Source organism: Chlamydotis macqueenii, chromosome 21 (assembly GCF_036417535.1).
Source record: "Chlamydotis macqueenii isolate bChlMac1 chromosome 21, bChlMac1.mat, whole genome shotgun sequence".
In the NCBI taxonomy this organism is placed as follows: domain Eukaryota; kingdom Metazoa; phylum Chordata; class Aves; order Otidiformes; family Otididae; genus Chlamydotis; species Chlamydotis macqueenii.
The window spans coordinates 2,498,489-2,520,129 of NC_141576.1; the positions used below are offsets into that span (position 1 = coordinate 2,498,489).

Below are 21,641 nucleotides of genomic sequence, written 5' to 3' on the forward strand. Positions count from 1 at the left end.
GGCCAAATTAAAGACAGCCTTCCTTGTATGAATAAATCTGTAAACAACAGGTATTTTAAAACACTGGCTCCTCACGCGGTGAATGTTTTCTCTGAAGAATGTTAACAGTGAAGGTCTGAACAGCAGGCTTCAAAGTAACAATGTCATCACGCAGTTTTCTCTCCTCTCTGAGCCTCTCCCACCTTATCACAGGAGCTGCTGCCTGCCTGCTTCTGCACTTCCTGCAGACTTCCTAGGACCAGGAAAATATTCTGTGCATGTTTTTCCACTGTTCAACTAGGTATTAAAAAATGTAATGCTGATACGGCAATGTTCCTGACTTGATTGTTTTATTGCCTAAGTATCAATAAACGTAACAACGTCATTTCCATGATGGTTTTCTACAGCGAAGACAGAAGTAAGCACAACTACCAAGTAACAGAAGCTTTAAGAAACCGTACGCTTTCAGTACAATTTTATGCCTGCAAAACCACTACAATGCAAGTCGTCTACTCCACCATGAACTGAAAACTGCCCTCACACCAGCAGTAATAAAGAAAAGTAATAACCAGACAACCATTTTAAATAGCCACACTGCTTTCAATCACATCCTTCATAAAAAGGACCGGATCCTACTCACACCTGCTCATGTTACTAAACCCTGTTACCTACCTGAATAATTATACTGGTTTTAAAATGTATATCATTTGTAAATTCTGCCTTTTTTAAAATTAAATGTACTAGAAGTAGGCTACAAATGCTTCATCTATCTGCAGCACCTTACCTTCCATGGTGATAACTAAACGGCTTTCACGACGCTGTACTCAGCATTGGTTGTGTTCACCAACGCTCCTGCCGACGCAGGTTTCTCACCAACACGAGCAATGACGTACTGGAAGAGCATCCCAATAGGCTCTTTGCCAGCCCACACTCCTTCTCCAATGGAAATGTTTACTAACAGGACTATCTGAAATGACCACGCAGAACAGCACGGCATGGAACTCTGCTACTGGAAATCCGTGCAGCCCTGCACACAACAACTGCTGGCCAAATCTTACAGCAGCAGAACCCAGTGCATGAGTCTGCAGAATCTACAAGTAGAAACTGAGGAATAAATGGTTCCACCGGTGCTTTAGTATGTTTTCTAAACTGTTCTCTAAAATTCATCATGTATTTTAGAAATGATACCCACAAGTTGTACCCATTCTTAGAGTTTGGAAGCAAACCAGATTTTTGGTCACAAAATAAAGCTCTTTTCCACTACATTATGTCACCTGGAGAAAGCAAAATAGCTTCTACGTTTATGGAACTGAATTTCACTGTTTTTAATGGGGCTGTTACATATAAACACAATTAATAAACTAAAAGAATCTATGCCTTATGAACACATATAAACAGAAGTAATTATTTTTACCAGATCCCAATCTATGCTGCGGAAAAACGTATGGGACTTGATATCAGAAAATCCTGTCTGCGGCTGACAACCGAGCCTTTCTTTGGGATCCTGTGGAAAACACAGAAACTCGTATTACATTTTCTGGAGCAGTTACAGTCTGTGTTTGTCAAAAGCCTGCACACATGCCTCCAGCATTCCCTGTTACTACGCAAACTGCTGCAAACACACCCGTATCATGGCTATCAAGGCGTTTCGTTCTTTTTTATTTTTTTTTTTAAATGGAATTTGGTGAAATTTCATTTATAAATGATACTATACAACTTCTTAAAATATATTTTATAAATCTAGATTTATTTAGTAATGTATAAGTCATATCCTTATTTTCTCCATTAAACATGATAATGGTTCTACAGACTTCAAACAGCTTAATTAAATGAGTAGTAAGTATTGCAGAAAAGAGTTTATAAACAAGCCTATAGTTATTTTTTTTTCCACCAGGTGCAGGCTTTTAAATCAAGTCTCGGCTGCGGAATTCCCTCAGTAAATTAGCAACTAAGAAGTGGGTTTTTTTTAACATGCAGGATACCAAGGTTTTATAGATTTTCTTAATAGTAAGCAGATTAACTTCTTAACTCTATTGCTTTCAACAGGAAGCTCTGACTTCCAGATCTTAGATGCTAAAAATAAGAGAATGTTATTTACCTTGTTTAAAAATCCTTTTAACACATGGGAAGCCTTGACAGAAAGAAACCTTGGAATCCGGATTGGCTTCTCTAGAATAACTGTTACAGGTTTAAAAACAGCAATATTGTTTTTTGGTTTATGACATTGACCATGATTTCAACACAAACACTATATGAGTTAAAGATGTTACAATTTGGAAAACGGAAAGATACAGTAATTATTTAAAATAATGCAAACAAAAGGAGCTACAGTAATTCAAGGCACTGTTATAGTGACAACTCAAGATTTCCTAAAAGAAATGTAGCTTCATTATCTTTTTCTATTGTTTGTAAGTATAAATAGGGAATAAAACTTTTTCAGTGTCCTCAGTATATGGAAAAGTGTGACTTTAAATTAGGCTTGTCAATGAGACCACGGCAGATTCTGTTACAGAACGGCAGTAACTAGCTTACAGAACGGTTCTGGGGAGCAGGCAACTTGCAATTCCCCAAACTGTTACAAGGTTTCTGTTGTACTAAATATGACAGGTGTTGCTACTTTGTTTAGAAAAATCCGTACATCACTATTCCCTAAAAGTAAAATACAGTTTATATTAACTTCATCAGAAGTAAAAAAAAAAAATAAAATAAAATAAAATTACAAGTTATCTGGAGCAAAACTACAGGTTGATACGTTTCTGTCAAGAAAGGTCCTCCTCTCATGTAGCACTGAATTTTAAAATTAATTCTTGGCCTGTGGACAGCATTCTAACAGAGATACCATTCCACACAACTCCTCTCTGTTATTTCTGAACTATGGACATACTTAAAAAACATTTTGTTGTCTGAAGAAGGCTTCCTAATTCCAGACCACTTTATCCAAGTTCAACAAAATAAATTCCTGGGATGAAAAACTGGAAATATTGAGGCCCTTTATCTACAGCAGATCTACAGGCAGCTATGGGATAGCAACGGAAAAGGAAAAATCGAACTGTCCCACTGGAATTGCTAATTTTCATTATTTGTCCCCTAAGAAAGAAAAAAAAAAAAAAAAGACTATACCTTGGAAGAGGTAATCTTCAGTGTTCATGTCTGGATTGTCAGTAATAATATCGAATGGAGACCTTCCTGCCATCATCTCAAACATCAACACGCCGAGAGCCCACCAGTCCACACTGAACCCTGTAAATATTTGTAGAGCAGATTTTCAGCCAGGACTCCTTGAAGTTACGTGCTACCTCATATAATTGAAGATCAATGGCCTGGTTCTACAAGACACTGAGACTCTGTATTTTCACTGAAGCCACAGACATCATGGCTTGCACTATGCCTGGATAAGACTTGGGAGTTTTCGGAATTGGGATGACAAAGGTAATCTGTACAGGAGTTTGGAGGTGTCTGCCAGACAGCAATGCTTCAATGAAAACCCAGCGTATTGAAGCTGAAAATTTTCAGGGTTTCTTTTTTTTTTTTTAAGAATTCAATATTATAGCATCTTATAACTAAATGAAAGATTCAATCTATTGATCAGATCAACTCCCAAATAACAACACTGGTTAAAAAGACTATTATACTTTTGACTCCTGCATGAGCAATAACTTTTTGTTATAGCATTCTATAACCTTGTCTGGAGGACAAGAGTAGCTGGGATGTCAAGTTCTTCAAGGACCGGACTTGGCTTTGCTACAGTATCATTTCATAATTATAATTCATGGAACTATAATTTAAAAGAAGCTAAACTGAGTGATTGCAAGAGAAAAACAAAAATAACTTTATCACTTCAGAAAAATATAAAAAGTACAATATGCATTCAATTTTCACAACATATAATGGCACAAAAATGTGGAAATCTAAAAATACTTGTATTTGAACCAACCTACAACTAGAATTTTGCTCTGTGATTTACTGTAACTACAAATGGTTTAAGTCAGAACTTACCATATTCTTCTCCTCTGAGGATCTCTGGTGCAATATAATTTGGTGTCCCACAGAAAGTGCTTGTAGTGTCACCAGGGCCCAAACCTTCCTACATGCATAAATCATTTATTAAATTAAAAGATGACCTCCTTTTCTGGGAATTTCCCTTGATTAGACTTATAAAGCCAAGCTACTTAGGGAATCTAAAGACCTTCCTTTCAAAAAAGGCAACACTAAAGCAAAATAACTCCTTATAGCGCTCAGAGCTTGCTTATGACTTTACAGCTTATCTTCAGCAAATTAATTGATTAAAACTGAGTCACAACACATCTGTAACAACACTTTGCTTACTATTTACAGATACATTTCACAAAATTCAGATCAAAACAAATGTGAAAGTCCTTTTCAAATACATGTTAGGAAAAAAACTTCTATGTTTAGGAACAAAGGAATCATAACTGCTGCATTCCAAGTGAAGCCCCACAACCTGTGCACTTTGATGGTGGAGAAACATTCTAGTCCAGCATTCTTAGAAACCGGAGCAATATCTATTCTACGGAGGGAATGAGGCAAGCTTTCCTCTTTACGTCACCATAACATGCCTTAACCACGTTCTGAAATAAGTTAAATAAAAATTAGCATTATACACTCAATCCTTGGACTTTTAAAAATCAACACAACGCTAGCTGCAATTGTGCCTTCAGAAAATTATTCTCACGGAGCAATAGACTGGACTCTAATCTTATTTCACATGCTAGCCAGAAACAGTGCGGCAATAACAGGGAGCTGGCCAACAGGCCAAACTTCTGTCCCCAAAAATGAGCCACATAACTTAAAATACACAAAGGAAAAAATTACAAATGTGGTTCTATTCTTCAATAGTCGTTTTACAGAATAAAGTTCCTATTCCACAACCAAATTCTGGGCTCAGTAACACTCTAGGGTTAAAAGGAAAACTTCTCTCACTTTTCTCTCAATATCATCGGCTGCAGTATTTGACTTCAAAGCATAACCAGAGAGATATTCTACTGAACGCCAAAGTGACAAAAGAAAGGGAAGAGGAATCCTACCTTGCACATGCCATAATCTGTTAATTTGATATGACCCTCTGCATCTAAAAGAACATTGTCTAGTTTTAAATCTCTGTAGATTATGCCTCTTTCATGTAGGAAGTTTAGAGCAATACAAATTTCAGCAGCATAAAACCTGAAATTAAAAAAAGAGAAAATTCATATTAGAATTAAGATTGTACAACAGTTAGTGCAATATAAAAAAATCTGTTCTTAAAACATCACTTTACAGTCAGCTTTCCTCTATCAACAGCATACCAAAAAGAAGCTACACTATTCATAAGGACACTGATCACATATAGTGTGAAGTCTTACATTAAATTAACTACGGGAATTTTCTTCATTGTACTAATCAATAAGATATTTATTCTTTATCCTACAGAATTTTTTTCTGAAAATTCCAAGTATGACACAGATTATCTGTGTTTTCAGCTTATTAAGAGTTACAATGAGACTTTACATATTGCAAAGCCACGCAAAACAGATTTTCCATCTTCTCCTACCAACACTATATTATTTCAATCTAAAGCCAAAATAAGTAGGATAGTTACATCTCTATCAATAGGTCAAAGAAGCATTATCTAAATATGAAGCAATAAGCAAAAGTAACTAGGAATAATTGTTACTACTGCTTGCTTTCTTAAAAAAATACAAACTCTTCCCAGAAAAAAAAAAAAGGTAACATTTCTTCCCAGGTATATTCAGACCTTCAAAGTCAATGTTCTGTTCTTTCTTTCCTATTCATATTCTTTTATGGAATAACATTTGGAAAGCATTTCATACAACACAAAACAACTACAACACAAAAATCACTACAGCTCTGTTAGTAAAATACCTTGCATGTTCCTCAGGAAGTTTCCTCTGCCGTTGCATATGAAACATGAGATCTCCCCCATTTACGTACTCTATGACAAGAAACAATCTGAAAGTATATGATACAATTAATGGATTCCAAGGAAACTCTTCAGAAAAACTAGTCTTATCCTTTCAATTTGAGCCATTTTCACTTCCACTCTTGAATTAACTTCTAGAGTTCTTACAGTTACAGAAACTACGTAAGAGAAAAGAGAGTACTGATTTGATCCATATTATGTAGCATCACATCCTTCATTTAACTGACAGCCTAAACGTCAAGGAGAGGCAGCTGCAGCAACGGGCTACTGTTTGGTGTGAAACGCGCAGAACTATTGAGACAGTGCAGAAAAGAACAGCGTTTGCCTAATATATTGAGGTACTCACTTGGCATAGATGTAAAAAAAAGCCCCCAGCATATAATGATGTATATAGACTTCTTAAAAAGTTACTTAGAAATAACAGCAAACCCACGGAAGTATGATAGAAGATGACACATGGGAAAAATGGAAGTTTATCAAAAAAAGGTAAACTTGTCATTCATTTGCAAAAAGACTTAACAACAACACCACCGTTACATGACTATCTCTTATTCAATGATGTTGACTCTTTTGACTTTTATGGAACAAAATTCCACAGAGTCAGTGCACTCCTTTGGACAACAACATCTGATTAACTGACAAAAGTAAGCTGTATCTGAATAGCATAAGACACAACAAACTTTCTCCAATTACAGTTACATGACCTAACATAACATTAACATAATTAAGAAGCAAAATTATTTCTATTAAACCCTATGATCACCACTGAACTCTTCCTGAAATACTGTTAAGAAACACACTGTCATTCCTAGAAGAGTAAAAAAGAAAAAAAAAAGTTGTTTTATTTGTATAGACAGACTGAGACTAAGGACTTTGAGGACTGAGACTCAATACAGACATCCATTATTTATTAGAGATGAAAACTGAAATTGGCAAGCTAGCAAGACAGATAATGAAATCCCACCCTCCCTTGACTTTGCCAAGACCTTTATCTGTAGAAAAACATGAATTAAAAGAAAGTGTAATGGACCCACATCTGTTACTCTCTACACAGCACATTGACAAAACGAAAGATCTGGGCACGGAAAGCCGGCAGCATCAAGGCTCATTAATTCCTCTGTTGAACAAGTTTCTGAAACCGTCTTCTCAAAAGAAACAAGAGAAGAGTCAGTAGGGGAAAATATAGGTGGAATCAGCCGTATAAAAAGGCTGCTATTACAGTTTGCAGGAAAGGTTTCCTCTTTGGGAAAATATGATCCAGGCAACGCTGCCAAGGTCAGAGAGACCTCCAGGACAGAAACACGCTGAGTGAGACTCTCGTGAAGGCTGCAGCTGTCCCCAAAGGCAGTATTTCTTCACACACCTAATTTTCCATGAGTTGAAAACTCCTTTCCATATAATCACGCACTGGAAAACATTCCATTTGGAAAACACATGCTCCAGTCTCCTAGACCATTCAAATTGGTAAAAATTAAAGACGTTTTTTTTTTTCCCCTTTGAAAAGGATTCTTCATTTGAAACACTTAAAGTGTTAACAACTTAAAAGGTAAACCAGGAAACATTATTGGACACAGCTCAGCTTGCACGTCTTTCAGTGGGCTGCCCACAAGAACATAAACACTAAACTAAAATTAATTAAATAAATAAAATAGGTAACAATGCCATGAGTATTTTATTACAGCATCCCTGATATTTTTGCCTTCCAAGTTTCCTATCCTATTTAGAAGCTTCCAGTGCTTCACCATCCAGTTGCTTGTGTCAAGTCACATTCAAGCACAGAAGTGTGTGAATACCGGTAGTCCTTGCCAGTTTTAGAAGGATTTACTCAAACACCAGTAGTTTGTATGGAGGCTTCGCGCTGTTGCCATCCTTGGAAGACACTTATCTGGCAATTCTGGCCACGCCCAAGGCACATATTTTATGACAATAACAAAACAAGCATCACAAGTATATGAAACAGTGTAAACAGCTACATTTAGTATCAACTCGCATCTTTTTAAAGTAAACATTTATTTTATCTTAAAAATGTATTTAAAATTATACTTAGGAGGAAAAACACATCCCTTTGGAACTCTTTTCCCCCATTAGTACATTTATACACACACTGTTCTCATATTACAACTTGTTTTCTTTGGGCCAGTTAACACAATCTGATGTTGATGAATTTATTCTCTTGAAATCAGTTTCATGCTTCTCTTTTGTGCCTGTAATGAGGTCATAACTGTGATTCTATAACATGATAGCTATAAACAAATTGTGAATTCATGACAATATGGCTATATCCACAGCAAATGGCTGAAGTTATAATCATAAAACTATAGTTTCACTGAAGGAGAAACTAGGCTGGAAAAACAGCATTCCTAAAGATACAAGAGGAATGCAGAAAGCTTTGTCTATGTTCAGCACATTTTTTTTCTATTTCTGCTCCTCAACTATGTCAGCGTAACTATGAAGTTGCATGCATTGGGTCTTTCTGCTGCTGACTTCAGCCTTTTTCTTCTTTCAAGTATTTGTAAGAAACCTCGTTCTCAATACTCTGCCCTGCCCAACCACTTGAATTTTTATATTAGATGTTCCGTACTACTTAGTATTTGGTAAGAAGGTGGTTTTGAATGTTAACTTAAAGGGCCTTTCACATCAGTTTGTTAGTTGTCTAAAGATCCACACACACCATCCCCCCCCGCCCCGTCTGCAAGACACATTTGTTTTGGTCAAATCCTTAGCCAGTCACCTTTGGAGATAATTTTTCTCCCTGCTCCAAAAGTCTCCCTAGTCCATGCACCTTCAGAATGCTCTTCATACAGCTTCTCTACTTCCTTTATCTCAGCTATATTTTTCCTGCTAGGAAAATGCTATTGCCTAGAACTATAACCATTAAGCAGCTGAAAGTTTGGGGACTGAAGAAACGGTACAGCATATGCCTTCCTATTTTAAAAATTGATGAAACACATTGCAATGAACAAGTGATTATTCTCAAGGACAAATGGCTAGATAACCCATGAAAACTTCTTAAAACTCTTTGCACTCTACACTGTGTGCCGTTCAAGTAAGCCAGACAGAATGACTCTATCTTCTGATTATGAGACACGCGGCACTAGGGACGTAAGAGTGTAAAGAGTAAAGAGGTGCCTGTGAAAACAAAAAACCTCCAAAACCACAAAGTAGCCACACAGACAAAATCCCCAGTGACAGGTATAAAAGTTCTCCCTGATTTTCTTCATATTCAAATTGCAAAATAAGCAGCAAATAAGCCACTTCAGATTGTGCACACAAGGACAATAAACTAGTATTTCAGAGTAGCTGAGAGTTTATTAAGCCCTTTCCCAAATGAAATCACGTGCTTCATCAGTACACGCTAAGGGCTCATAAGCCTCATACAAGTAAAAAATACTTCCTACACACGTCAGTTTCTAAGTTATTATTAAAAAATATTATTACTGAGCAGGCCAGCTATTATGCTGTTTTGAAGAACAGGGAACTACAGTTTGGCCCTCTGAGAACCGACTCAGCCCTCCTCAGTAGAGTCAGGCGTTACAAACCACCTCTTACAGAGCCCTGTTTTACCCTGCTCCCATCCTCCTGTTTCCGAAGCCACAGGGCTTGTGCGCAGGAAGCCAGCGCGCAGTTACTCCTCATTTGCAATCACCTCTTCCCTTCAGATTTAGATCCGGAAAACCCTGCCCTCTTCTCCACACTGCACCAACTAAGCTACCCCACTAGAATCAGTTTTGTTTTAGCAGTGAATCCCTGACAATACCAACGCTTCCTTCCAAAAGTTACTGGCTATGTGATGGCAGCGGTTATGTTTGCTTTATGAGAAGCAGTTAGTACAATGATCAAGATTTTCAAAACAAAATAATTTCAGATCTTTCTTACCGACTTGTTGTTTGAAAGCATGAATGTAAACCAACTAGGAATGGGTTACTGGATGCCTGTTCAAACACATGTTTCTCTGTCTGTACCCAATCAATATCCTGAAATAGAGTAATTGAACAATCAGAACTCCTGCTGCATAACCACTGTGGGTATTCCCAGAAAAGAAATTGTGAACATCTACGCTCCCTTACATATACCGTCATTGTTACGTGTTCTTCAGAAAGACAAAACCCCCTAAAATCAGGAGGAAGTTATAAAACATTTTAATTCAATTACATATCCAGAAGTTTCTTAACCATTTAGAAAGGTCTGCACAAAATTTAAGCCATTTAAAAATATAATACATCTGCAACTTTTGGTACATTGCTCATGCGGCTTCATAGAAATGAATTCAATTATCTTGGATAAATGATCCTAAAGCTGCTGAAGCAACTCATGCCAGTTGCACAAGCAATGTGAATCTCCAGTTTTTAAAAGGTTCAAATAAAGTGAACTTCATTTTCTCACTGGAAACTCAAATCAGTTCAATGAAACTACCAAAAGCCCAGTAGTAGTTTGTCCTACCAAAACCATTCTTAAAAGTATCACAGACTACCTTTCGTATTTCCACAGGGAGGAGTCCCCAATACCCAGTGCAGTATCGTATAATAAAAACCTATCAAAATTTGAATGATACTAGCATAGTACTGCAAAATTCAGATCCATAATAACACAGCATTTAATCATTTTTCATATAACCATACAAAACATAAACCTTACAGACAACTGGTTTTAGCAGTAGATATTCACTCTTCATGCAACACGCCAATCATGTTCTACCCTGCAAACACTCAGTTCCCTGCCAACAAACTAGAAATATAATTGTTCTAAAAATTCTCCATTTCCAACAGCTACTTCCAGCTTGCCTACTCACGTGGAGACAACAAAGACAGGTACTGAGAAACCAGGCCTTCCTGTCAAGGAGAGTTACTGAAACTGAAGTCTCAAAGGAAATGAAGAAATGTCAGCAAACTAAATGAATCTGTTAGGTTTTGTGTTCAGACGCTCCTGAAGATTTAACACCTTGGAAGGGTAAACTTGGCTCCAAACATGAGCCAAAAATCTGATTTTGAATAAAACAACATGCTCACTTTTTGCTTTTACTGCATGAGCTTCTCTTTAAGAGCATTTAAACGAACCTCTTCATTATTGCACTTGTGTACTAGTACATCAGTGTTATACTAGTGCAATACTTTCAACTTGATTAAACTGAGAAAAAAATATATTACCAGAAGCCTAAGTATTTGGTTTGCTTCAGTCTCATTTAGAAAAAAAGTCTTTACTTCTCCCCAATATCAACCATTACCCAGAAAGCACTAGTTGATTTAAACATCCTGATACCTGCTACGTAATTAACTTTCTTTCTCCATGAAACACTTACTAGGTGATATTTCTATTACTTGCAATACCTCATGCATTCAAGGAATTCAGTGAATTTCCTATCCATTCCCAGAATTCCATTATAGAGCCTATCTTATAGAAAAGAAAAAAAACAATTAGCTCAATCTTCTATGTGATTATCTACGAGATATCTATTCAAGAAAGACTTTTCTCCTCTACCTCTGATTGTCAGGAACAACTCATTAAGTAATACTTTTCTTTAGCTTCTACCTTCTTGGAAAAACATATGTTAAAAAGGAAACAGTAAAAAAACAAAACAAAACCAAAAAAAACCCAAACCCACAGAACAGTCTAATCTTCGGTCATAGAAAGAAATATCAAATAAATGAGCAAGCCAAAGTATTTTAGAAGAACTTAACAACTTTACTCTCCTAACCTTAGCCTCTGGAATAATGACAAAAAAAGAGAAACTGATTGAAACTACCAACACAAATACTACTTAAAACAATGTGTTCTGTTTTTTCCCCCACATCTTACTTTCAAGAAATTCAGTCTTCCTAACAACGTAAAATTAATGTAACATCATTAGTTTAAAAATTGCATTATTAGTTTAAAAATTGCATTATACTTGAAAAATTCACTTTCTATTGTAAAAACAGCTACATAAGAAATGCCCTACGACGTGAGACTGTCCATCTCTTATTTTATTTTATTAGAATTTGGCATTCCAGCCACAGGGATGGCACAGTACTGCTTTATTCTTCAAGTAGGTAGAGGTGTCATACTTTACACACCCTGTCATGCACACTGTCACCCCTGCACGAGCACATCACGCTGCAGCGTGCCAACAAAGCTGGCAGGCAGCCTGACAACACCTGTTACCGTTCTGTCAGGTCTGTTTTATCAGGGCTGTGGTCTGACCACACGCATTCCAGTTCCCCCATTCTCTGTTCCATTACTTAACACGGCAGGTTCCAGTTTAACAGCATTGTAGGCGGTTCAAATCTTCCTTCCTTGCTTGCTGTGATTAGTTCATCACATTTACAAAAAAATAGAATGGATATAAAATCTAGACCTTTCAAGAAGTGTGAATATTCTAGGAAAAAGATGAAGGGTTCGTTTTTTTGCTTCCTCACCCCCACGCCAGACTTGTGCAATTTAAGATTCTGTACTAAAAAAAATTTCCAGAAGGATTTTGAAAAATCATCGAGAAATGCAGCACTGATTTCTGTGGCAGACAGATTTTTTTTTTTTTTACAAGTCAGTTAAACCATACTGACCTCAAATGGCAGTAGCATAATTTTTTTAAACCCATGGAAAAAATATTCCAGAGTACTATGCCACTTGCACATAAGCGTTAGAATTGTGACTGTCAGAACACAGAGCTTCAGCAGTTACGCTTTAAAAATCTGTTTTCTTTCCCAATTAAGTGCCCAAATTCCACCCTGTTATCTCATGACTTACAGATTAGCACATCCAGGTGGGAATATTTTTCACATACATTCTACTAAGACTATTAATAACTGTTAATTGTTATTAAAGCAAGTGTCATTTCTCTCAGAATTTATTTCGGTGCTTCATGCAGACAGTTGATGACAAATGAGTTCACAAGTCAGTAAAACATGTATTACAGAGATACTGTCTAAAACCTTAGCTGCTTTCTTAGTTGAATGTTTTTTGTTAAAGCGTACTAAGTTTTTAGAATATGTAATAGAATGCAATTAACAAAGACTTTTACCTCATCATCATGGACCAATTCTTTTTTCACTACTTTCATAGCATAAATTTGATCATTCTTTTTTAACCGAACTAAAAGAACTTTGGCATAACTTCCACGTCCAATAACTCTGATCAAATCAAAGTCCTGTAGTCCAAGCCCCTGAGAAATCTTAATTCCATCCATTCCATCAATGACTGGTTTGATATCCTGTATAAAAAGAAACACACGCTAGAAACAGAAGACATTTTCGTAACAAGTAACTATTAAAGCAAAGAGCTCTTTAACCACTGGACAGAATTTGCTGAGTTTGCTTGCCATTGTCGCTGGCACACAGATCTGTGATTATAACACACTTGTTTAGTAACGCTTGGTTGGTCTTGGTTTTGCTCTTACTAAAAGTCACTGTGGTTTTCAAGGCAGTAGTTCGTTCAATGAATTATTTAAATATTTCCTACTGGTAAACAGAAGGCAACGCCTTGAGATATGAGGTTTTGTTCAAATTTTCGAACCGCAGGTGCTGTGGAATTATCCTTTGCACTAACTGAAAAGCATCTTTCATATTGTGGCAGACATTGTGGTACGAATTAATAAAGACTATCTAAAAAGAAGGATAAGGAAACAATAATTTGCTGATGAATATACCTGTCTTGGTTTCAGTTTAGACAACAGCTGTCTGTATCAAGTTCACTACAGTTTTAAGGAAAATGAAGATTTCTAATAGGTGCCTGGGAACACACAGAAGCAGATGCCAGGTTCCCAAATGTGAGAATTTGCAGGAAATACTCCACTGTGAAGAGCTTTCTTTTGAAATTCATTATTTAAGAGAGATAGAATTTACCTTAACTGTTGGTTGGAATTAGATGTGAACATGTGAGACTGAAGATCAAGCAGACAAATGCGGCATGTCCTTTGACATTTCATGTTTTACTATTACATACAACGCTTTGACATACTTCTGTGGCCTATTTTTATCTGACCTCATACTACTGTACTTGTAGACAGATCAGCATTCTGCTGAACTAGGGAAAGTATTTATATAAAGAATCCTGATCTAGGATTGACTGCTATTAGAAGAGATTGCTCTGAGCTTAAAGATTCTAGGCAACAAAGCTCCCAGAATGGCACTTCCTCTCCGTAGGATACCTTAAATTATTTTAGTAAAGCTCAAAAGGCAGGTGGGAAAATCAGAGCAGCATAATTCAGGACAGTTGAGCAAACAGCATCTATCAAAATTTAAACACAAACAGCATCTACCTGAGCACTAACCATCACAGAATTCAGCAATGCTAGAGAGCAATTAAAATTCTCTGATGTGTTTTAAATTTACACCCTTCCATCTATGAATTTAAGATAAAATCTGAAGACACGTGACTGGAAATAATGCAGTCACTTACCCAAGAGCAGGAACTACTCAAGTGCAAAATAATGGCAGTGACAAGTATTGTAGTGAAGACAGAGGGGAAAAAAGGTACAGGCTTCTTAAAAGTGGGCTATCAAACTAACTGCTAGTGTTTTGCAGAGTGCATCCTATTTAATTTAAATATGTCAGAAGTATTGTTAAAAGAAATGCCTTGAAGCCCTTTAGAAGTAAAGCATATCGGGATTTTTCAAACTGCTAAAGGGAATAACATCCTTGGCGTGCTGAGATTGTGTCAGACCATCTACAAAAGAGCTGAAAAAGTTTACTGCACGTTATTCTACATGTATTTCCACAGGAGCTGTCCATAAATTATTAGGTATTATTTACATGAAACATCTCAGAGCTGGATAGTTAATGTGTTATCAGACTGAACCAACTTTCATAATGACAGCCTGCAGAGGTAGCCTGAGGGTGATAAAGGCTGACATCCATTAGAGACAGCACACAAGATAAGAATGTCAAAGCCACTATTTGTTGCAAGGACCAAAGTAAAACCCTTTGCCAAATCACTGTTGTTCCAACACGAATGGATGGGAGAAAAACAAAAAGAAAAAAAGTCTCTCTCACATCGTGACTGAGATAACAAGAGTTGTATACAGAAGAAATATGAAAAATCTAACAAAAATGCTTAAAAAAAATTATTTTCAGAAAGAAAATGCATACTTTTTTTAAGGTAGCAGAAAAAATAGGACAAATAATTAGCTATTTTCATGAAAGGTTGTATGATTAAGAGTGTGTAAACGTGAATTACAAAAACATTTTTAAAACATACCTCAGAGTCATCTTTAATGTTGTCATGTTTCCGGTTTGAAGGAATGTAGGGAACTGTAAAAGAAATCAAACAAGTAGTTTGGTTATTAAGGCCTTCATCAGAAATGATGAAGGGGTCAGCAGTTTGCTTTAAATACTACGGAACAGTTGATCATTTTTTTCCACTTTATTCTTGTAATCCTGATAGCAGATACCAAAGGCACTGCGGAAACAAGCACCTTGAGACAAGTAAGAAATTCACCAATGAACCTCTGAGCTCATAATAGTATCCGACCAAGGCCAGAGCTAGTACTGGAGAACAGGCAAGATCAATGGACCCTTAAAACACGACAGGTTAAACCATCAAAAATATTAACCTAGAAAAAGTATACTCCACATCACAGAAAACGAAGAAATAGTTGAAGTCTGAGGATGCATTTATATTAGCATCATCGGTTGGATCTGAAGTGCAGAGGTTTTGTTTGTTTTAAAAAGTGAATCTAATGTTGCTAATTGCTCTGTCTTTAACTGCACATTCTGGAATGGTTTCAGAGCACATGAATTCAGGACGAAAATGAATCAGATTATGTGCTTCAGAAGAACATTTACCGTAATTGAGTCCCTAATGATCATTTAGTCCAAACTAGAGCTGATCCAAAATAAACTTTAAAAAAAAAATCAAACCAGGTAGACTGGAAACTGGGCCTCCAAGTGGGGAAACACAGGAATTTCAACTTAGCAAGAAAGTACTCACTTCCATCAGTTTCTTCTGAAGGGAGGTCAACTTCATCATTTTTATCATCTAACTGAGGTTCCTGGGAAGGCATGACCGAATCCTTGCAAAATACATAAGTTATATAGGTAAAAAATGTCAGTTTATGGAGTCCCTTTTAAGTATGTCTTGCCATATAGCTACAATACAATGAGAACCTTACAATTGTCTCTTCCAGAATGAAAACTGGATTTTATAGAAAGTATTTCCAAATATTAACATTTTGTAATGCATTATAAAACCAGGCTACCAAAAGCCGAAATGCTGTGTCGACTGTTCTCTGCAACAACAACAGATGTGTAGCTGTCTTCTAAAAGTCAGATGTATATTTCATTGCAAAGTTCAAACTTGCATTCTATTTAAGACTTCTGAGTGTTTCACATGGCACTGCAACAAACTAAACACTTCAGCATGATGTTACACGCGCCATTTAGAGCACTAGTGGATTCCTTTCCTGTTTAAAAATCATGAATTGTTACTCATTGTGCAAGGGTAATGCATAAATTGGTAAAAATCACAACATCAAGAAGTTTTATAGTACATTTGCACCCCGGTCTCATTCACAACTCATAATGAGACATGTAGGACTATTCCAGTAGGTATAGCAACACGCATAAATAAACTGGCAAAGAATCCAGTAATGTCAAGGCAAGTCATACGCAATACCAACAAAGAAAATATTGTCTAAATTCTCAGTTAGAAAACACACAATGCAACTACCAGTGAGCTACTGGTTATAGTTTGTGAGGAGCGTAGGGAAGGGCTAAAATTCAGGGATACAGACTAATGTTTAAAGCCTAAGAAAGACACCAGAGTTGCCACTGGAATGGGGGGTGGAATGGAGAGGAAGAGAACAGCACTGGAGAACCTGAGGTGGCAAGAACGTGAAAGCAACAAGCCTTTCTGCAAGCAGTAGTGCAAAAACCACACTAGTGCCTTAGTTCTTAAAATGTTCCCACAGGCTAAAAGGAACAAATGCTGAGATTGTCAATGAGAACTCTTATCCATCTGTGAAATACAGCAGGCCTTCGGGAGAAGTCAAACTCAAGCTTGCTCACACTTCAGTCATACCACAAGTTTTCATTTCCCACTTTGTCCCTACTGCTCACAATCCAGAGGCTTGTCCTCCACAGACATTTCAGAAACTGAAAACCAAATACCACCAAGTGCTGCAAATCTGCAGCCACGCACAGCATTTAATGACTCCGGACACACATCTAGAAACAGCAACACAGGACACAACGAAACATCTTTGCTTTACACAGAACGCAAACTTACCATATGCCTTTTGCAGGTCAGTGGGACGAGTATATGACAGCGTTTATGGACCAACAATTTGCAGTTGATACACTTGTAGCCTTGCCTTCCGAGACCCCATATCCTTTCACTGCACTGGCCACAATACGCTCTCTGAAAGTCAGAACGCACGTTATCAATTCCACTGTCAATTCCTTTCTGTAGGTGAGTAGTTATCCAGCAGCAAGCATCCACCCTGAAAGAACCCATCCTAGTTACCTCCCAACAGATATTCAACAATAATTCTTTTAGAATATCCCGGGTTTCCCTAATAACGGGAGATTACACTTCATACTTAGAATTCAGCTAAGTGCTGAATAAGTGCTTTTTAAATAAATGTTAAGAAAACAAGTATCTCAAGCATATGGAATACATTACAGCCTAACAGCAGCAAATTACTCTTGGAGAACAAGTATATTTTGAATTTCACGTTCTGACAGAGGTTACCCAAAACAAAACTGACATGAATTTGTACTACATAATTATGCATAAAAAGGAGAAAAACTAACTGTTTTGGAGAATGCTGGCATAAAATATCACAAAAAGACAAGTTAAAGTGTGAGCAATGTTCTACATCTGCACCTATATTTTAACAGTGGTAGATGATCAGTAGGAACTTTGCATAATTAAAACTCAGCTATCAAGTCTGAGGCAAAAACTCTGTACGTTGCATTATTTAATATCAAAAACATATGGCCTTTTAATACATGCAACAAAATGGCATCTGAATCAACTCAGTCAAAATGAGGACAAATTAAGTCAGACATTCTACTGCTGACTTTAACAGGGCAGGTCTTTAAATCATTTTTCCAGGGTACGTGTGCTGTGGTCACTTTATCCACTTTACCCAAAGTGCCAAATAGCAGTCAGATTCTGACACGCCAAGAAGTCACCTAGTCTCAGTCATCCCTCCACACAGCGCACAGGTTGCCAACAGAAGTACTGCTTGTTATTCCCTATCTGCAAATTTTCTCCAATAATTACCGTAGCAGGCTAAGACACTGCCTATCATTCTGCAAGCTGCACATGAAGCCCTGCACTCATCCTCCATTTCAGGCTTAAACGGAACTCTGCAACCGTCCCAAAGCATCAGAACAGTGAAAGTCTGTTCCTCCCAGCAAATGGCAAGTTTGAGTGTGGTTATTCACATCCTCAGACTAATGAATCACACACGCTGTCCTGCCCAGAAGTGTAACGCTACTGTAAATCCTCACTAGTAGCATTAGGGGAAAAAAAAAGTTCAAAGAATGGATCATTTTTTAAAAAGTATTTTATGAATTGCCCTTCTCTTATTTTGATAGTTGTAGAAAACAAAACTTAACTAGATCCCATTCCTCTGTACAACTAGTCCTCCTCGATCAGGAGAAATCCAAACTGCATTGCCCAGGAAAAAAAAAAACAAACAAAAAAACATACTGTCTAATAATAGAGGAAGCCTTGGACATCTACAATCACTTCTTTCAAAATACTTGGTCCATCAGGCCTCTTTCAGTATCCTTGTATAGGTTTGCCAGCAACAATATTAAACTAAATAAAATGTCTTAGGCCCTGGAAATGACAGAAAAGAAAATAATTTCATTTACTTCAGTCAGATGCAGAGGAGCAAGTATGGAATAAAAAAAAAAAAAAAAAAAAAAAAGATGTGGGGGTTGTTCCAAGTTCCTTCAGTAACACAGGTATCCCTCTCATACCTCCCCAAAAAGCATACAAACACAGCAACCACAAAGAGTTCACCTTCACATTATGTTCAATAAGATTAAAGTTTAGATCCTTGCATGTGTTCATTTACCTGAACTATCTGAAAAAGTTTTAAAAGGTTATTTTGAAAAATAAATTAATTCGTAAGCTAATACTCTAGTGTTAAAATTCAGTCAACATTACAATTTGGTATCTAATTCAGTAATACACACTCATATATGACCATAATTTATTATTCACTTATACATCTTAATGTCACATTTTACAGTTCCTGTCAACTTTATTAGTACCTTCAGTTGGATATGGTTTGTATGATTTCATTTGTATACAGACAGCTATAACAAAGTAGCCTTCCTTAGGATTGTCGACAAATGGGTACGCTAATGAGGTTTCCAAATATTTACGTGTATTTATGTGTACTTTGCCCAATTTAAAAAAAAAATAATTTCCAAAATCTGTAACATAATGGGTTATTAATGCAGCAGGTATGCGTTCACAATGCTTGAAATAAATTTGTTTTAACTATGCAGCAAATAAGCACAAAAAAAGTATGTTTCATATCACAAAGTAAAAAAATGAGTTGGTTCATCATATCATACAAATGCATGTTATAATTCAGATACAGGACTTGAATTTTTCACACATGCAGTGATTAGATACTGAGTTTTAAGGGGCTTTTCCTTCTTTCAATGCAGTTTTGGGGTGGGGAGCATTAGAAAAAAAAAAAACAACTGCTAATTTAATTTAAAAAAACCTGTTACTGCTGAGTCAAAAAGTTAAGTGACCTGACTGTACTCAATTTTGTGTGGAATTCCCGAGAGTGTATACTACATTTGTACATATGCTGCCATGCTTTGCCTTAATGGGATAAGTGAAGGAGGAGTCTCAGCCTTAAAGCTACAATCACTTGCTTATGTGGATTAAGTCAGATTCTTAATGCAGTTGTATTTTAGCTCAATAAACCAGATTTTTTTTTCTTAATTAGAGTACGTAATACCTCACATTCAAAACAGCTAAAGCTAACATCAAGAGCTCTAATCTTTAAGAATGACAGAGTACTGAAGGTAAAAGATTATGCTAACAAGCAATCAAAACCACATAAAGAGTGGAGAGGAGAAAAGCTGCTCTAAGTACGCATCCGTTTAAATAGTCACAAAATCATCGTTTTAGAGGCTTTAAAAAATTATTTCCACTACTCATATACTATTAACTCCACCCAAGATTCAAAGACTTCCAAGTTTTTCTGATTGTTATGACCTGAATAACAGTGCACAGACTGAGAAGTCACAGGAATAAGTATCTCGCTTTTCCTTTCTTTTCAACACTAAAATACAGAAAAAGCACAGACTGAGAAAACAATTACCACAGAACATTACCAAACCCCAACATTTTATGCAACAGTACTCACTCTGTTAAAACGTTTGGCTTGAAACAAATGCCCATTCACTCGGTACAGCTTCCTCCATCTTCTGGCTCCACGTCGGTAGATCGATTCTAAGAAAGAAATTAAAAAGGTGTAAAGCAGCAGCATGGCAGCACAGCAATACCAGACACACTATGTTAAGCAAGTTGTGACTTAAAACAATCTTGCTTTTCTAAATATCAACGCACAGCTAAAATCCCTGCTGCATTTTTTTTTTTTTTAAGGCAGCCGTAAATGACAGCTTCTGCAGGATGTGCTTTCACCACTGCCTCTCCCTTTTCTCTGTCCCTGTCTCTTTTTCCTCACATGATCGTAATCTTGTTACAGTTTCTTGGCTGCTGGCTGTTCAGGCTCAGGTAAGAGGGACAGATAACTGTTAAAGAAACAGCTTCCTCCGGTAAAATTACAACACTGATCTCACGGTGTCACCTTCACGTCTAAACACAGAAGGGATGTTTGGTGCTAATAAAGCTTTAAATATGCCATATTAAAGGTGTGACAAGTCTGCAGAGCTACAGCGTTTGACCTAATTTTTATCTTGCCTTTAAACATTCCCTAACAGAAGAAATACTTTGGTAAAGAGTTGAAATCCAGGTCTGCAATTATTTCTAATATATTCAAAACCTAATAAGAAGAAATCATTTAATGTGCTTAAGCCAGGCTTTTCAAGAGGCCATACATGACAGCCCCTAGCAACTACTCCACATGACCTTTGTTGTCACGTGCGTTTCACATAGGTACGTGCAATCTCTGTGCGACTCGCTAATTGGAGAATTTGATATTTAACACTAACTGTTGAAAGGTGTGTTGTGGAATACTGGCCCTACTCAGAGCCGCACGCAGCTGCCATGGTGACATGGCCAACCCCTGTCACTTCACCAGATCATGAGCAGCCCCAGTGGGTACTGGGCGGAGTGGGGAGTACAGGGGGAAAAGGAGAGAGGGGTGAGGTAAACAAAAAATTCCGCAGTGATGTTAAAATTGACAATGTACCCCAGCTATCACGAGGCTAAAAAAATAAGAAGGGGTCAGATTTTGGCAAGATTTTAATTGCTGAATAATTAGTTCTAATTAAACCTTTTAAGAGAGTCAAATTTAGGAGTTCTCAGTTTCATGGAGAATATTTAAAACTAATGTAATATTTAAAGCTAACAAGCACATTTTACACAGTGAGACAAGCCTGACGCACCCCCTTAAACACTTCCAGGAAAAGTACTTTACAGTGTTTTTATGGGTGTTCTAGTATCTTCTTACTTGAAAAAGAAATGTGAAAGACTAGAACAATTCTTATTTTTATATCATTATTTTAAAGCTGTCTTCACTAATGTGATGAGTAAGATTTCCCAAGACAAAGTTTTAACTGTATGCCTTTTTAAAAATAAATTATCT

The 21,641-nt window shown here is 36.8% G+C and overlaps 1 protein-coding gene across 3 annotated transcripts in view; it reads right to left on the minus strand.

Annotated features, from left to right (window-relative positions):
- Positions 1-21,641, minus strand: part of PRKCZ (protein kinase C zeta) — a 61,318-nt gene that overhangs the window by 10,707 nt on the left and 28,970 nt on the right. For all 3 annotated transcript variants that reach the window (XM_086764461.1, XM_086764463.1, XM_086764462.1), the window contains 12 exons: positions 20,238-20,323; positions 17,114-17,245; positions 15,818-15,899; positions 15,086-15,138; positions 12,912-13,100; positions 9,794-9,891; positions 5,860-5,946; positions 5,025-5,160; positions 3,976-4,063; positions 3,100-3,219; positions 2,078-2,157; positions 1,394-1,483 (listed from right to left, as the gene is read on the minus strand). In XM_086764461.1, the coding sequence (XP_086620587.1) occupies positions 1,394-1,483; positions 2,078-2,157; positions 3,100-3,219; positions 3,976-4,063; positions 5,025-5,160; positions 5,860-5,946; positions 9,794-9,891; positions 12,912-13,100; positions 15,086-15,138; positions 15,818-15,899; positions 17,114-17,245; positions 20,238-20,323 (1,241 nt within the window). The remainder of the gene's footprint in view (positions 1-1,393; positions 1,484-2,077; positions 2,158-3,099; positions 3,220-3,975; positions 4,064-5,024; positions 5,161-5,859; positions 5,947-9,793; positions 9,892-12,911; positions 13,101-15,085; positions 15,139-15,817; positions 15,900-17,113; positions 17,246-20,237; positions 20,324-21,641) is intronic.